This window comes from Balaenoptera physalus (assembly GCF_965194825.1).
Source record: "Balaenoptera physalus genome assembly, chromosome: 20".
In the NCBI taxonomy this organism is placed as follows: Eukaryota; Metazoa; Chordata; class Mammalia; order Artiodactyla; family Balaenopteridae; genus Balaenoptera; species Balaenoptera physalus.
The window spans coordinates 57,579,927-57,597,878 of record NC_138901.1 but is presented as its reverse complement, the minus strand read 5'-3'; the positions used below and the strand labels follow the sequence as shown (position 1 = coordinate 57,597,878).

Here is a 17,952-nt window from a genome sequence, read left to right as displayed (position 1 = left end):
CACCTTGTGGAGTCAACCCTTGGAAGGAGCTGGCTTCTGGAATCGGCATTTCAAACACACCATGGACGCTCCCTCCCTTTCTCCAATGCCCCGAGGACCTCTCTTTGAGCTACAGAGCCTCAGGCTGAACGCCCACGAGTACGGATGAGGGCACTGAAGACCAGAGAGGTAAAGTGACTGGTCTGCGGCCACACAGCCCCTCAGGGGCAGAGTGAAGCCTGGGAATCCCAGGCCTGTCAGGCCGCACTGGTCGGGATTCCTCCCTGCAGGGCCGGGGGGGGAACCCTGCCCACACGCCTGTGACCCCTCACACCACCTGCCGCCAAGGGGGAAGAACTGGGAAACTCCTGGGCGTGGGACCCATCCCACGCGGCTCCCGTCCGCTCCCAGGGACCCTGTGACCAACACCCACGCCGGGCCACCTGCACCCCAACCCTAGCCCCTCGCCGGTCACGTGGTGCCTCCCCTCCCCCTCCCCAGACAAGGGGCTCTCACTCACCATAGTCCTTCTTGCAGTATTTTTTCATGTTAATCTTCAGCTTCCCTTTGGAGGCCTTGCAGTACGAATCACAGTCTGCAGGGGAGGGGAGAGCACAGACAAAACCTAATTAGGCGGGCGAAGAATAGGCTGCCAGCCCGGGTGGGAGGCCACCTCCCTAAATACCCAGAGGCCTGTGATACCCAAGGGGCCAGGCCGCGCGGGCGGCCATTCAGGGCGTCCAGGCCTTCTCGAGAGGCGCTGGGACAAAGGGGCCCCGCCTGACCACCCCCGCCGGCCCCCCGGCCTCCGTGAGGGACTCTGGGGGCTCCCGTATTGTGCCACCCAGGGCTTTGGAGCGCCACACAAATTCCCCCTGTTCTTAAGATGCACCCGGAGCCTGATTAAAGCCAACAGAGGCCTCGTTGTCACCGCGCACCCCGGGTCTGTGTCAGGCGCTGGCTTCCATGGCGAGCAGCCTCTGGTTGGGGTCAGGCCCCAACAAAAGAGGTCACGGAGGAAATTAGCAGCCCATGAAGCATTAGAAAACCCCTTTGGTGTCCACTCTACTGGAGTGTGCAAATAAAATGCCCCACGAAGAGGAGTTCAGTTCTAATGGGCCCTACTGCTGAGAGGCAGGGCCGCCGGGCCCGCGTCTGCCGGGTATCAGTTCGGGGACGTCCCGGCGCGAGCCGGGCAGGATGTGTGACGCCCTGGGGCCTGCCTCCCCTGGGGGTGGCCTCTGTCGGCCTAGCAGATGCAAACCTCCAACGCCGGTCCCCCCCGGCCCCCTCCCTGCCAGCTCTTCCTTCTCTTCAGATAAGGTGATGCAATTCCTTTGTCAGATCTGTGTTCACACGTCAGCTTTTGGCGTGATGGCCAGCCCACTACAGAGGCCCAATAAATCACTCCAGCCTGCCCTGCACCACCACTCAACATGCTGGCTCTCACTGAATTCTCACGACCGTTCTTTGATCTGCGGGCATGATTCCCATTCTGCAGACTAGGAAACGGAGGCCGCCTGCCCAGTGCATCCCAGACAGCTAGCAAGTGGTGAGGCTGGGCCTTGCGCTCGAGTCTGAGATGCCAAGATCACTGTACTCGTGGTTATGCTACGCTGAGTCTCGGTAAACACCGACGGGTTCTCCCTCGATAAGAATGAGGCATTCAGCTCAGAGCTGGGGACGCACAACTCCTGGCATTCCAGCAACTCCCAGACTGCCGGCGGGGAGGACCAGCCAGGCCAGCCCCGGGGCTGCAGAGGGCCCAGCCTGTTCTAGGAGTAGTGACGGTGCAAACAGGCTGGTGTGTGTCCTGGCAAGGGGACTAGAAAGGAGGAGGGAAACACACACACACACACACACACACAGGTGACTGCTCCAGGAGCAGGTGCCAGCCCCTCATCCTGCAAAGGGGAAAACCAAGGCCAGGGTGGGGGTGAGGAGTGATCTGTGTGGGAGCACAGGACAAGGCCAGGGCAGGAGGCCACCTGTCCCCCTAAACCATCACTTAGATCTGCAGGGAACATTCAGAGATCACCCCAGAGTCAGCCTCTGGCCCATGGGAGGTGGCTGCCTCCTTCAAGGTCCTAATTAAAGCTGAAACAGCTCCATCCTGTTGCCCTGCGAGCCGCAGGCCTGGCAGCCCTCTGCTGCCCCCCGAGCCAGCTTCCTGGGGCACCCCACTAGGAGCCAGTCTCCGGAAGTGGGGAGAAACAGACCCCCTTCCTGCCCCCAGGGGTCAGAGTCCTTGGACCTCCCCCCCCGCGACCAGGATGCCCTGCCCGGGGGCACCGGAGTCCACAGTGCCAGCCCCTCCTGCCAGCTGGGTGGCTCACTGGAATCAGGACCTCGTGGAAGGCAGGGGCTGGGGCATGCAGGGAGAGCGGCCTATATTCCACTGGGGCCAAGCCCGAGAGGTCGAGACACGAGGTGACAGTGAGTGGAGTGGCCCAAACCCACGGGCAGTGGCACTGCCCCCCACTCCCCCGCCCCGCATGGCACTGCACTTCACTGCTGGGAACGGCCGCTCTCGGCCACATCTCTGCCATCCCAGGGGCAGATGGCGCTCACGGCAAAGCCACTACTGGGGCTGAACCCAGGCCGTACCTAAGTCCTGGCGTCCCCCAGCGAGCTGGCGGGAATCCCTGCCTGCTGTCTTCCACTCGGGAAAGAACTGGAATGCCAGCGGTGCCGGTGACGTCACTGCAGGGACAGCCTTGAACGCACTCTCATCGCTTTCTCATTATTTTTCTTTCTGGCCCCCGTCAGGACTTGCATTCCGGTCAATCACCTGCCCTGTCTCCTCTGCGGGGTGGAGACTCAGCCCTGGAGACAGCCCCTAACAGCACGCCAGCTCCCCCGAGCCTCCAGGCAGCCCTGTGAGGAAGGCACCGTGATTCCCATCCTCAGACAGGACAGCAGAGCTGAGAAAGGTGCCAGGGTGCCAGGCCCCAGTGCACTGCGGGCTGGAGGGGAGGCGGCCCCGGGAGGACCTGGCCCTGCCCCTCCAGCCCTCCCTTCCCTCTCCATCACTCCCTCCTAGCAGCGCCCCCAGCTCTTCTTTTCAGAGCCAAGTATCCACCTGGGCCAGAAACCATCCTCCAATGCGTGGCATCCATCACTGCCTAGTTAGAGCCAGCTCCAGACCCCATGTGACAAATCACAGTTGCCCCCATGAAGAGCAAGTCTGCCCCCCCATAACGAGAGCCACTCACAGGGCACTAAAGAGGCATGTGGCACTGCCCTCAACCCTGCCCATGCTCCTAATGGCCCGGTGCCCAACCCAGGCTTCTGGAATGACCCAGAAGCTTTAGGACAACACTGATGCCTGGGTTCCACCCCCAAGACATTCTGATTTCATTGGTTTAGGGGGCAGCCTGCGTGTGCAGATCTTTAAAGTTCCCCAGGTGAGTCTCATGTGCAACCAGGGTTAGAACCACTGTCTGAACCGACTGCAGTCGTAGGAGGTGGAGACAGTCTCTGCACCAAAGACCTGTGTGGAGGACCCAGGCTGGCAGAGGAAAGGCTCAGAGGGGTGGGTGCTGACTCAAGCTGGCGTCACCGGGCAACCCCAGGCCGCTCGCCCTTACGGGAAATGGTGCCAGCCTCAACACGTGCAGATTTACAGCTGTATTTGGTTTGTTGTTGTGGTTGTTTATTTTTATGTGGGTCTTAGGTCTTTCCTTCCTGTCAGCCAGCAGTTCTCATCAGGTCAGTGTGCTTGTTGTAAACTGTCCCCTCTCTCTTCCAATGTGCTGATTCTGATTTAGCTGTGAGCTAGGAAAACAGAAAGACTAAGGTTTATTGGAACTGTATGTAAAGCATGGGTCAACAGGCCTGGAATGAGAGACTGAACTGCTCTCCTTTGGGTACAGTGAATAACCTTCAGAGCACGGACACCATGGCAGCTCTCTGGCTGCGTGCGGACTCTTTGGGTGTATTCCAGAGAACTGAGGTCACTGGACAAGAGGTCCCTGGATAAGGAAAGTGTTCCTGCATTTTCTTCTTTCATCAAATACACACACAGCTACAGAGACTGCCTCAAGATGGACCAAACGCAGCTTTAAAATGCATCTTTGACTCCTTCAAAATGGCATCTACTTGCAGCTACCCACGTTTCCTCTCCTTGTTTTGTTCCAAAATAGCTACACAGACAATGAAGAAAAAAAAAAAAAGAAAATTCACACTAATGCCAAAAACTAAACTGACAGATGACCCAACGCTGGAATCTGGGAGCAATCTCTATTAATTAAAGGCAGATGGTGGTAGAACAAGCAAAACCTGTCCAGGTTTTACCTCAGGACAGAGCTCTTTGTCTGATGAACAGAAAAATCCTGGAAAAAAAGGGAAGATGACAGGGAGACAACAACCGGACAATGAATGGGCAGGAAGTGGGTGGGGGCCCCATGGTGGAGCCGGAGCCGGAGAAGGGAGGCTTAAGGAAGGGGATGGATAGACGGGAAGGACTGTGTTTGCAGTGGGTACGTGAACTCACGTTTTTATCTAAATGACTGATGCAGAGAACGAGAAAGTCAGGCAGTGGAGACAGAAGGACACCACCTCCACAGAGCAGAAGCGAATTGAGGAAAAAGGCTGGGAGGGATTAGGAATTGGAGAGGGAGCTGGATGCACTCCCTTGCCATCCAGCTTGGGGCTGGAATGGGAATCCAGCTGTCACGCTAGGCCAGGGATCTGCAAATCTTTTTGCAAAGTCCCAAACAGTAAATATTTTAGGCTTTGCAGGCCATACGGTCTCTGTCACAACTATTCAAACTGTCGCCGTAGCTCGAAAACAGCCGTAGACGATATGAAACTGAATGGGTGTGTCAGACTAAAAAAAAATTCTAAAAAGACACAGCCTCTATGAAGTAGGAGAGAAAAAGCCATATGGGAAAACGAGGCCAAGCTGAAAAGGCCACGTGATGATACAAAAAGGGTGACACACGAAAGAAAGAAGAGCTGGGAAAACCCAAACCTAAAAGCCTAGGAGCACAATTAAAATCGACTTTGGAAGCAATCAAGAGAGGGAATACTGTAGAAAACAGATTCAGAAACATGGAGAGTAAATTGGAGAGATTCTCACAAAATTTAGAGGAAAAGGATAAAGACGTGGAAATTGTGAAAGAGAAAATGATAGGGATAGAAGAGGGAAAGTGGAGAGATGGCATATAATTGGGAGAAAACTGCAGCAGAGACCAAAGATAGGATCCCTGAGCTGAAGGCCAACCTACGTATGAAGGAAAGGATGAACTGAATTTTTGGAAAAAATCAAGGAAAAAAGACCAACACACCCACGTACATCTTTGCAAAACATATGAAATACCAGGATGAGGAAAAAATAGATACAGATTTAAAATCAACAAGCAGCTGGCCAGATGACAATGGAGCAATGTCTATAGGTTGTGAGGAGAGTAAACTTTGAGATCCAAGATTTTTATACCTAGCTAGACTGTCTTCTATGTATGAAGGTCACAATAAACCAAAGACATTCTCCAGTGTGCAAGGTTTCAACCATGTATCCTTTTTGAGAGGAACACTGGAGAATGTTTTCCAACCAACTATGAAATGGATCAAAAATAAGAATGTAAGAGGGGAAAGTCATGGAATGAACACACTGGTGATGAGCATGGAAACAAGCGAACATAGAGGTTTCCAATTTGGTTCTAAGAGTGAAGGCAAAGATCAAAATAATTTTAAAATGTTTGAAAGGGAGCATCAGACAATGTATAGGTATGTATAAATAAGTATACAAATTTAATCTGCAACTTTAGATGATACTAACAAAAACTGAGAATGAGGCGGGGAATACAACTTTTTGTCTTAAGTAAGTAGAACACAAAAGATGCTATTTCATGCTTGACTCTGATAAATGAGAGTTATTAGATCAAACAGTGCTTTTGAAAAACCCAAAGATAACCACAAAACACCAGAGAAGAGAAGAAATAGGGTATAGGCAACTGTGATAAATTCAAATCACAGAAGAGCCACTATCTCAAAGCAAAACAATGAATGTAAATGGATTCAACACCTCTATTGAAAAACTGATTTTAAAATATTAAATGACTGTTTAAGAGAGACAACGAAATAAAGCAAGTTTTTAAAAGCTTACCACTTTTAAAGAAGTTGTAAGTTTGTCACTAGGTGACAAAGAAGTTCAAAAGTAATAAAAAAATTTGTGTGGAATAACATCTTATTGAAACACATTATGCAAAAACTGTGAGAAAGACAAAAAGGAACAGACAGAAACACGTAACTAGTAAAAGAATGCTAAATTAATTCCAAGGAGCTAAAGTTACACAGGCCACATTTCCTGACCACAATGTAATAAATATTATTTATTATTAAACAAAAAAGAATGAAAATAAATGAAGTGCATTCAATTCTAGAATTTAGAAAATAAGGAAAATAAAACCCAAAGAAAGCAGGAGGAAAGAATTAATAACAACAGGAGTAGAAATTAATAAAGTAGGATACTGAAAAAAACTCAAAAGTTATAAATACATCCAAGAATTGATTCTCAGTAAAGCCCCCAAACCAACAAACTCACACACACACACACACACACACACACACACAGAGACAAAACACTGTCATGTCTAACTATGAATGAAAGAGAGAAAACAGACCCATTAGGAACTAATGAGAAAGGGGTGTAACCACAATCTAAAGAAGATTTTATAAATTACAAGGCTATTGTATACAGCTTTAGACTGAAATCTTGGACATCTGAATGAAATGCATTCCTTCTTAGGGAAACATAAGGGACCAAAGTGAACTAAAGAGATATCAAATCTGAATAGATAAAGAATCTTAAGAAATCTCTGGATCCAGATGGTTTCAGAGGCTGGCTCCATGTAAACACTGAAAGGATGTTTCATGCTATTTGATCTGGTCAGAAAACAGAAAAAGAAGGAACACTAATAGGATGAACCACATAAAAGTGCCTAAAATCGATCATTCTGCAACTTTAAAAGAAAAAAGCGGTTTCATATGGTTTGATCTTAAATAAGTGCTGGCATGAGCTTAGACACACACACACCCTGTGGACCAGTTGGTCAGCCTCACTGACTCATCGGATCCGATATTTTATGCCCCGAAGGTCCCCATCCTCCCTGGACCCAGGGCCCCCGCAGCGGAGGAAGGGGTGGGCAGGAAGCTGCCCCTGTTCTCTCAGGAGACCCTGGGGGGCTGGAATTGAGGGTGCAGGTAACACCAGAAGATCTGCTGGGGCCCCTGCACCAGGGTCACCCTCCATCTCACCCTCCTCCCCAACGAGAGGGGAGCTGCCAGGGACGGACGCTGGCACCGCCTGGCTGCCCACCTGGATGCGCTCTGTCCCGGGGAGAGTGCAGAGACCCAAGGCCGCCATCTGCGACTCGCAGCAGGCCCATCCTGGCTGGCTGGCATCCTGGCTCCTCCTGGGAGCAGCCAGCCCTCCCTTTATGCCCCCCACCTGCTCCCCTGACCAACCCGAAGCCAAGAGCCGAGAGGGCCCCCCCCACCCCCCGCAGGCCCGATCCCAGCGGCCAAGCCCCTCCCTCCTCTTCCTCCACCTTGGGTAGCTTGCCCTCTGCTCTGCCTCCTGTGTCCCAGGTGCCAAAAATCCCGCTGGGCGGGCCTGCTCGCCCGATCAAGGCTCGGCTCCGAGCATATGGCAGGCGGGGCCCAGCGTCCCCCGGTCGGAGCCAGGGGCGCTGCATCTGGTGCCTCCCCTGGAGCAGGGCGGGGAGCTGGCCAGGGTCTCACTCCCGGCAGCACCCCAGCCTCTCTGCTTCTGGGCTGTCGGCTCGGGAAGGTGGGGCAGTGGGAATAAAGAACGAGGGACACCCAGCCACCGAGGTCCTTCCCAGGGCAGAGACCTGGAGGCTGGGGGAGTTTCAGATTCCGCTGGCTGGGCACAGGGGAGGGGCTCCTGGAACCCCTCACCCCAACCCTGCCGGGTGAAGAGCTCAAGGGGGTGGCGCCAGGAAGGACACCCAGCTGGCTCTGCCCATTTCGGCTGGGCCACCCTGCCCACCAGCAGATGACAGATGACAGGTGAGGCCACTCTGCTCAGAGAGTCCTGGCTTTCCCTGACCCAGATCCACAAAGCCACTTGGAACTCCTCAGGCCAGAGACCAGCTTTCCATGTGTGTCACTTTCACACACGGTGGGTCTCTGTGGGTTTCATGATGACCACATTAAGGATGGAGGAGGCACGCCCCACTAAGCCAACCCTCACCTCTTGGTCCTAGACTGTAGGTGACTGACCCACTCCCCCTGCTGAGACACCTTCTTAGAACCCCCATCACAAGCACTTTGCCCAGGAGAGAGCCGGGGTCCACAGGCAGCTCCCGAGCGCCCACACGTCTCTCCAGGCCTGTGCTGGTCTCACCCGCCCCATCACCTCCCAGCCCTCCTTGCCTCCACGGCATGATGTCCGTTCAGCTCTGGGCTCTGGGGCAGTAAGGCCAAGGTCACCCCAAATGAGGCAGCCCCAAGTAAGGACTGGCATGAGGTACCTTGTAAAACTTTTGGGAGCAAAGCCAAAAGTGTTCGCAACATAGAGAGCAAAGGGTGAGTGTCTTTAATATATAAAGAACTCTTCTGAATCAATACGACAAGCACCCTAACATTCAAAGAAGACAAACAGGCAATTCACAAAAGAGGGAAGAAAGCGGACATGGAGATGTAACAATGTTCAACCTCAAATAAGCAAAGAGACGCAACTTAAATCAACATGAGGGACTTCCCTGGTGGTCCAGTGGCTAAAAGCAGGGGACCGGGTTCAATCCCTGGTCAGGGAACTAGATCCCACGTGCCGCAACTAAAGATCCCGCATACCGCAACTAAGACCCAGTGCAGCCAAATAAATAAATCAATAAATATTTTTTTTAAAAAATCAACAGGGGGCTTCCCTGGTGGTGCAGTGGTTAAGAACCTGCCTGCCAACGCAGGGGACATGGGTTCGAGCCCTGGTGCAGGAAGATCCTACATGCCGCGGAGCAACTAAGCCCGTGCACCACAACTACTGAGCCTGAACTCTAGAGCCCGCGCGCCGCAACTTCCGAAGCCGCCGTGCCTAGAGCCCGTGCTCTGCAACAAGAGAAGCCACCGCAATGAGAAGCCTACACACTGCAACCAAGAGTAGCCTCCGCTCGCCGCAACTAGAGAAAGCCCGCGTGCAGCAACGAAGACCCAATGCAGCCAAAAATAAAAATAAATAAAATAAATAAATTTATTTTTAAAAAAATCAACAGGAATGTAGGGCTTTTGCCTGGGGAAGTGGCAAAGCACACACACACACACTCAGACAATGCAGTTGGGGTGCAAATCAATACCAACTTTCCTGAGTGCAATTGGCTTCGAAGGTCAAAACCCTGGAGAACACACACCCTTGCTATAGCACCCCGACTTCTAGGAATTTATCATCCCTTCATCCACTTAAAAGTTTTGCTACGAGATTTCCACGTGGCTGGCTCTGGGAGGTGTGTGTACCCTGGGGCTCATGGAACAGTCAGGGTGGCTTTATAGCAGGAGGGGACATGTCAATGATACGAGTGTAACCACACTCACCAAAGAGTGACACTCACAGAACGAAGACAAAGGCCAGCATGCGTTGGTAGAGGATGGGGACGGGGGAGCAGGTGGAGACCTCCCTAGATGTGAAGGCCAGTCTGAGGAGGCGACCTTTAGGAGGAAGCTCTGTGACGCAGCCAGGGCAGGAGCAAGCCGGGCAGGTGTGAGGAACCAACAGAAGAGGGCCCGGGAGCTGGGGGAGGGGAGGGGCAGCCAGAGATGAGGGTTCATGGGGGTCCCTGGGTTCTTCTCAACCACGGCAGGGGTTTGAATTTTATTCTAGAAGAATATGCTGTGCACCGAAATGTGGGGTGGAGGAAGTGTGGCTGGTTTTTATGCTCTTGCTTTGTCTTGCCTGTATATTTAATTTTACTATAATGCGTATACCATTCTTGTATTAAAAGGAGAAAAACAGGGACTTCCCTGGCGGTCCAGTGGTTGAGACTCCGTGCTTCCATGGCAGGGGGGCGCGGGTTTGATTCCTAGTCGGGGAACTAAGATCCCGCATGCCGCATGGCACAGCAAAAAAAAAAAAAGGAGAAGAACACTAAAAATATTCTGAGGCAAGTCTCTTCTTCAGTGAGGATGGGGATTGAATGGGGGGGATTCCCCCATAATGAGATGACATTCCTATTCAGTGAGGTGACATTTGTATTCCTAATCCATGGGGCTTCTACTCCTAGGAGGGGCTACATCTTCCTAGGAGATGGTGGTGTGTCTGTGTGTGTGTGTGTGTGTGTGTGTGTGTGTGTGTGTGTGTGTGTGTGTGTGTGTGTGTGTGTGTGTGTGTGTGTGTGTGTGTGTGTGTGTGTGTGCGCGCGCGTGTTTGTTTGTTTCCATCCTCTCCCAATTCCACAAACATTAATACCAAGGGACAAAGGAAGAGTGAGTGGTCAGCGAACTGTGTGTGTGGTGACGTGGCTAGGAGAGAGGGTGCTGCTCTCTCGAGGGTCCGGGAAAGCTCCCTGAGGAGGTAACACAGCCCTGAGACCTAAACAGTGCGAGGGAGGCAGGGCAAGAAGATCTGCGGGAAGAGGGTTCCCGGGAGGAAGAACAGCCTGTGCAAAGGCCCTGAGGCAGGATCGAGCCTGGCAGAGTCCAGGGCTGAATGCAGGCCGGGGAGCCTCACACAGAGTTGAGGGCGGGGAGGAGCAGAGACAAAAATGCACACCAGCCAGATGGGCCAGGTGGGGCAGGATAAGGTTTGGAGTCTGTTTCAATGTAATGCAAAGCCACCCGAGGGTTCTAGCCAGGCCTGGGTCACCCCAGGGAAGCCCTGTCCTTTCTTTCTGCTCCTCCCCAGTGTGGCCACCTTCACTCAGAGCTTCCCACACGGCTCACCTTGCCGTGCCAGCCGGGGCGGAGGCAAGTTCCTGCAGGACGGCATGCTGTCGCAGCCCACCAAGGGCCCCCTCCACCCCGCACTTTCTCCTAAAGAGCCCCCGCTGTGATAGCTCCACCACCATCAGGCCTGGGTCTGACAGATCTGCTGAGGCCTCCCCAGTATCCACCCTTCTTCTTCCCCAAGTAGCAAACCCCAGTGTTTCCTACTTCAAATCTTCTTCAAAGACTCCCCTGCAGCTCACACGGCCATGTCCCTCACTTCTTGCCCCGAGGGTGTGAGTGGAAGTCGCCTGCAAAGGGCTCCAGGGAAAGCAGCTGTGTCCTGTAAAAAGGGATCCCATCACCCGCGCTCTGATCTGCGGCCCTTAACCATTCCGAGCCTCAGTTTCCCCATCAGTAACACGGGGTAGTGGTGCCGACGGTACCTGTCCTGCCCCTTCATGGGAGTCAGGAGGAAATAACCTTGGTGCGGTGAGACAGGTAAGGGATGCTGGGGGTGGTCTCTCAAGGAGATGACCTTTCAGCTGTAACCTGAAGGATAAGAAGGGGTTGCCAACAGGGTGTGCTGGGCTCCAGGCGGCCTCAGAGGCCCCGGCTCAGTGACCGCGAAGGGGGGGTGAATGACGGCGGGGCAGTGGGAAAGGTGGGGCCTCGTGAGGTGAGGAGGAGAGCTCAGACCTGAGGTGGAGTGAGACCTGGCTCTGGTCCTCGGCAGAATCTATAAAACTGACCGAGATCTGGGCGACGGAGCCCTGTCTCCCAGCAGGAGCACGTCTGCCTCCAAGATCCCTTCTTGGGCTATGCCATGGACCCAGAGCCGGGCAGAGGGAGAAGGTATATCAGGCCCAAAGCTAGGACCTTGTTTTTGCCCGAGGTCCACAGTCTGGGGACATTTACTCCATTCCCTGTAACGTCTTCTCCTCCACGTGAGTGAAAGTGGGTAAACCCTATGATGCGCAGAGGATCTGGAAAGAACGAGACCTAACCGCACAGAGACTGGAGAAGCCAGAGGCTCTGCAGGGGGCCACTCACAGGTTCAGCCACCACGCCTTGCCCTTGAGCACCGGTCCCCTTGGCAAACTTCCTTGGACCCCACTCCTGGGTCATCTCCCTGTGTGGCCTTCCTCTAGGCCCCCAAGCACAGCGGGGCACCCTCTACCCTCTCAGCACCCATGCCATGGTCCAGAATTATCCGTCTGCCCCCTCACCCGGTGGGGAATCAGACCTTGGTCCCAGCACCTGGCGCAGGATGGGTCACCACTGAACACCCAAGGAACACACTGGAACGTAAACTCTGGATCCCCCCATGGCCACAAACATAGTGTACAACAACCTGAATGCAGATGCCCTGTGAGATACCAAGACCGCTCAGACGGACCTACAAATCAGGCTCCCCAAACTAAAGACACAGCATCCCTCACGATTATTCTGGTGACACCCGGGAGAAAGCCTGGGTAAAGTGTTCAGGCATCTTTTCAATCCGCTAAGCTCTTTGACAACAAAGAGGGCATGATTTGGGCCGGAGAGGGTCTGAGTGGCACCAGAAATCAGGATGCCCCTGTCGGGACTCGCAGCTGACACCTGGAAGCAGCATCCTGACCTCTGGACGTGCGGGCTTTTCTAAGGGTCTTTGCCTGCTTGCGTTGGGCTGTGGAGTGTCCGTGGGACAGACTGCCTCCCCCTGGACCCTGGGATACAATCTGGTACATTGGTGGCAATGGCCTATCTCAGAACATGGATGGGAACACGGATTGGCTTCAGGGCTGTGGGATGGGGGAGCAGTTGGCAGGTAGGCTACAGAGGAACTCAAAACACTGGCTTCTCGACTCTTAAGCTGTGTGTCCTTGGGCTTGTGACTGCACGTCTCTGAACCTCAGATTCCTCATTTACTAAATGGGGTAAGAATGTGTAATCCTTTGACGTTCTAGTGAGATGAAGCCTGACAAACTAAAAAAATGTTAGCTGTCATTATTTTCCCTATAATTCAAGAGCCATGACGAGAAAACCAATCTCACTATATTCCTGGCATACCGATTTAAAAAAAAAATTTTTTTTTAATTTCTCACTCGATGTACTGCATGTACCAACTAACTGATGGTTGGCTGTTCCCAAAAGCAAACTCATCTTTAGGGGATCTGGCTCCTTCTAGCACCTCGTCACGGAGCAGTTTTACATTTTTTCAGCGTTGTTTGTTTATTGTCTGCCACTGCCCTGTCCACTGCTCTCCCCAGGGCCCAGGACACTTACAAGCTCTCAATAAATATTTGTCGAATAAAAGGGGGACAAAGCTGCCCCCACCGTGTGGCAAAGTGACCCGAGGCCCCGACAATTCCCGTACCCCGCCCCCAGTCCAAGGGCGGAAGACCCCAGGCCTGCAAGGGAGCTTGCCCAGAGGAGCAAGTCTGTGTAAACAGCGGGAAAGCAAAGGCCTGAAGCAGGATTCAGAAGGGCGGAAAAAGAATTTTGGAAAATGCTGCGAAACACAGAAAGCCGCAGCTTGGCAAGAACGGCTCCTTGCCTGGGGAGGACAGCGGGAGCCGGCAAACCTTCCCTCTCCAGGGATGTTTGAAGGGCTTCGGTGTTTTGTTTGGATTTTAATAACAGAGATTCGAAATCTGCTGCCTTATTATGAAAATACATTTGCAGACTGAACATCCCGGGCCTGGGATTCTGAGGGCAGCCCTTGCTGGAGAAGCCAGGGATTCTGAGCTGGGTGGGGAGGGCTCTGTGGGAAGGAGCAGCCCCGTCCCGCCACTGCCTTGCAAGCTGCTCCTCTTTCCGTCCTGCCTGGAGCACCGGGACCCCCAAAGGGCACGGGCTGTGGAGCAGGGCGCGGAACAGGCAGGCTGGGCTGGGCGTTCATGAGGGGGACCCGCGAGCCGGGCTTTTTCCCCTCCCGCGGCCGGTGAAAGCGGTCGACCCACCCAAGCTCCCTCCCTGCCGGGCAGGGCTGCCTGCAGCCGGTTTGGGGGTGGGGTGGCCGGGCTGGGGAGGTCGGGGGGCTGCACCGGCCACGTGAGGACAGCAGTTCCTCTTCCCCACTTGGAACAAGAGGGTGCCAGGAGTCCCCAGCACGCGCTTTCTTCTTGCTGAACAAGATGGATTGGAAAACAAATTGGCTCAAATAAAGCATGTAATTAGATTAAAGCCTCTTGCCCAGAGCCTTGGGGACCGCAAAAGCCCTCCCGACTGGGGGCGGGAGACCTCGGCCGGCTCAACCAGTGCCTGGCCATCCAGAATCTTCTCTTGACCCTCAGCTGCCCATCCTTAGTCCTTCCCAGCTGGGGTAAACTACGCTGAGGGAATTCATTCTGCTCTGGAGATGGTCCCAGGCCCTGCTCTGCCACCAGCTCCACAGGCCTTGGGGTCCCCCTCTCCCCTGCCTGCAGATCCCGCCTCAGCCTCAGAGGGCGGGTGTGTCCAATCCATGAGCTCCCACCGGAGCTCAGCATGAACGGCTGGGACGGTGATGTATACACCTGGGCAGCTCCAGCCAAAGCACTTTCCACCCACGACCCCGTTTGAGCTTCACGAGGACCGGTAAGGAGGCCGGGTAGGTAGCATTAGGACTGCCATTTCCATCACACACATGAGAAAACAGGACCACAATGTTCAGGCCACTGGGGACACTTTCCCTAACACCAACTGCTCCTCACTCTAGGTCAGGGCCACCCAGAGTGGTCTTTGTCCCCAAAGCCATGGGCAACCTGATGACTGAGCAATGCCCCTTAACCTCCCCCCACCCCAATGCAGGGGATGCCCCTTCTCAAGGGACCATCCTCTCAGCTTCCTGTCCTCAGGCATGACCCCTGTGTAACTGCCCCCTCCCCCAGCCATCCTCCCATCACAGCCCTTCCCAAAGAGCCAGCTTCCATCACCATGCCCCTGTCCTTCCTCCCACCAGCCACAGCCTTAGGAAACGTGGCTGTGATCACAGGCTGCCAGAGAAAGGCAGGAGCAGGTAGACTGCAGTCAAGAAGCTGCTACATAGGGAGATCAGCTCGGTGCTCTGTGACCACCTAGAGGGGTGGGATGGGGAGGGTGGGAGGCAGGGAGACGCAAGAGGGAAGAGATATGGGAACATATGTATATGTATAACTGATTCACTTTGTTATACAGCAGAAACTAACACACCATTGTAAAGCAATTATACTCCAATAAAGATGTTTAAAAAAAATGATGAATTTCATGAAAACCAAGCAGGATATAGTGGGAAGAGAAATGCACAATGAGTCATGAGATACAGGTTTAAACTCAGGCTCTGGCCTTGACTGGAAGATGTACGTGAGAATGTCACTTAGGGCTCTTTGAGCTTCGGTATCCTTACCAATAAAATAACTAAAAAAAAGGAAGAAGCTGCTGCACCCAGGGAGGAGAGTCCTCTTCCCAAAACTGTTTCTGACGTACTTCCCCACCAAAATAGCAGATGAGCTTCTGGCCCTTAGAAACGAATGACAGCCTGGGCAGAGAAGAGGAGGAAGAAAAAGAGGAAAGCTGCTATGACACTCTGGAGTCCTAGTTTGAAAGGCCTGATGAGGAGCAACGTGTCTCTAGAATAAAACATGCTAGCTACCGGAGGAGATGCTGATTGGGAGCAAGTGTGGAGGCAGGAAAAGCAAACAGGCAGCACGCACGCTTCCAGTTTCCCTGTCGAAGCTCATGGCAGACATTACTAATCAACCTCAGCACCCAAAGGACCCAGAACTCAATCAGGTGCTTCTTGTGGCTCAGCGGGAAAACTGTCACACTCTTGCCATCATCCCTGGTTTACTCTGTCATTTGCCACCGACTGATAGACTGGACACAGGCCATGGAATCCACCTTCTGGGAGCTGAAAGGGGTCCTAAAAGGCGGTTCACCCTTGCACCTCCCTTTGCCATCCCACCGTCTGAATCAGCCCCACCACTGACCCTAGGGTTGGACAGGACATCCATCACCTGAGCCTCACCTGTTTCTGTGACTTCCTCCCGCCCCCAAGACGTCCTTAGTTCCACCGTCTGGAACAGCCCAGCACAAGCCTACCAACCACCTGTTTAACCAACAGATCAGCCCTCAAGACTTTCGGGGAAAGTGCCCCTCCCTCCCAAGCTTCTTGGTTCCTTCAAACTCCAAGGACATGGCTTTCTGAACCCCCATGATGCTGGTCCCACTTCTCAACCTCTTTGTTCCTCAGCCGTCTGATGTGAGAACTGAAGAGGCACATCCAGTATCCTCTTTACTTTACGGACATCTATGCTGAGTGTGGAAATGCTTCCAGACTGTAAAACCCTACCTACCTGGAGGCCCCTTGTCTGTTTCTTCCAGTTCTCTGGGATACAGGTGAGAAGCAGGAAGGAAGAGGTTAGAAGCAGCCAAGTAACTATCACAAAGGAAATCCCTTTAGATCTTCATTCACAGCTTAATTATCTTTTATTTATAAACATTGATAATAAATGTCATTATCACCATTCCCAGAACATAGTACACTGGGACCTATATTTAGGTGGGGGGACCTTCTGGTGAGCCACCCATTGGCAGGAAGAAGGAATGGCTAGCAGAGAGCAAGGAAGAGGCAGAAAACTATGAAACTATGAAAAGCAGATGTAGAATACCTAAGGGCCATTTTGAATAGAGCCCAACAGTCCTAAAACGGCTGAAAAAGCTTGTTTACAGTATAATCCTTTTTTTGCAATGGTTGTATCATCCTGAGGAGTTAAATCACATTCAACATGCGTTGCTTAATATGGCAGGAAAGCTGGCAATACATTCGGGAAAGATTTCCATCCAAAATGGTTAAAAAAAAAAAAGTTATGTGGCATTATAACGAATTATGGCATCTGAAATCCGTATTTATGGGGGCCGCTCATTCCACAAAAATGCAAGAACCACAGCAGATACGGAGACCCTCCCTGTCAAGTCCAGACTCCCTACCCTCTCAAGTGGAGAACGAAGGTACCACGTTTGCTTTGGGGAAGGAAAGAATTCTGGATATACTTCGGGTCACCATGGAGCCCATGTCCCCCAGGGAAGGTGCTGGAGTCTTCGTGTTCCAGGCAGACGCACGGCTGTCCTCCCCAAGAGCCACTGCAGGGCCTAGAGGATGACGGTCACCAAAAGGCCAGTGGACTTCACCCCTGCCCTGCCCTCCCCACCTGGACATGTCTAGGTTTTAACAAGACAGCCAAGGTCATCTTTTATACCAGGCTTCTGTTTCTTACTCATCTCTTCTGTCTCCAGGAGCCCCCCAGACACGAGGTTCCCAGCCGGAGCTCCAAATCTGTCTTACCATTTTACAGGGCACCCTCTGAGCCTGTGCTGCCCGAACTCGCACCCACCGTCCACAGACCAAAGGGTACTGGAGCCAGAGGAGGGTGTGTCTCAGGGGCTCGAGCCAGGCAGTGACTCCCACACATCCCCCCAGGGCTGCCCTGACCCGCCACTGGGAAGTTCACACTGGAAGAAGCTCCCCGTACAATTCTGGTGGTCAACGGACTAACCAGCTTTCACCTGCAGGCGAGGCCGTATTTGTGGGAGGCACCCCTCAGCTGTGTTCCCGGCACCCGCAAGCACCAGCTCCTGGTAGAAGCTGGGAAACAGCTACCTGGGCCCTGGGACAAGTTAACTCAGAACCTTCTAATCTCATGTGCCTCCACCCTTGGAGGTCAGGCTTTACCGTAGCCCTGAGGTCCCAACCACCCCCTTCCTTCCCTCCCCACTACAACGTGCACGTTGAAACCCTGAGCCACATAACAAGTTCCAACATCTTTTGTCAAAGATCCAAACCCTTGCAGGAGGTGAAGCCTGTAAAGCCCAGTGGAGAACACAGGTAGAGATTTCTGCTCGCTGGCAGATGCGCTGCCCAGCTGGATGAGGGATGTCTGATTGGGACAGATGGGGGGTGGGGTCCCCACCTCTATGAGGGAAAGACATGGAAACCAAATCCGCATCAGAGCCAGAGGAGTACAGCCCCTGGCCATTTTCCAAGATGCAAGTTCTGCCACATGAGATGGACCTTCCAGAGGTTTTGCTCGAGGACCCCAAACTTCTAGCTATGCCACTGTTCTCCTTATCTGCTCTCGGTGCCATTAGGAA

The 17,952-nt window shown here is 53.1% G+C and overlaps 1 protein-coding gene and 1 long non-coding RNA gene across 4 annotated transcripts in view; both read right to left on the bottom strand.

The window, feature by feature from the left end:
• The window catches only part of LOC309650306, a 394,390-nt gene that overhangs the window by 169,132 nt on the left and 207,306 nt on the right, over window positions 1-17,952 (bottom strand). The window lies entirely within an intron of this gene.
• Window positions 1-17,952, bottom strand: part of NTN1 (netrin 1) — a 191,102-nt gene that overhangs the window by 17,457 nt on the left and 155,693 nt on the right. For all 3 annotated transcript variants that reach the window (XM_082441391.1, XM_082441390.1, XM_082441392.1), the window contains one exon: window positions 500-574. In XM_082441391.1, the coding sequence (XP_082297517.1) occupies window positions 500-574 (75 nt within the window). The remainder of the gene's footprint in view (window positions 1-499; window positions 575-17,952) is intronic.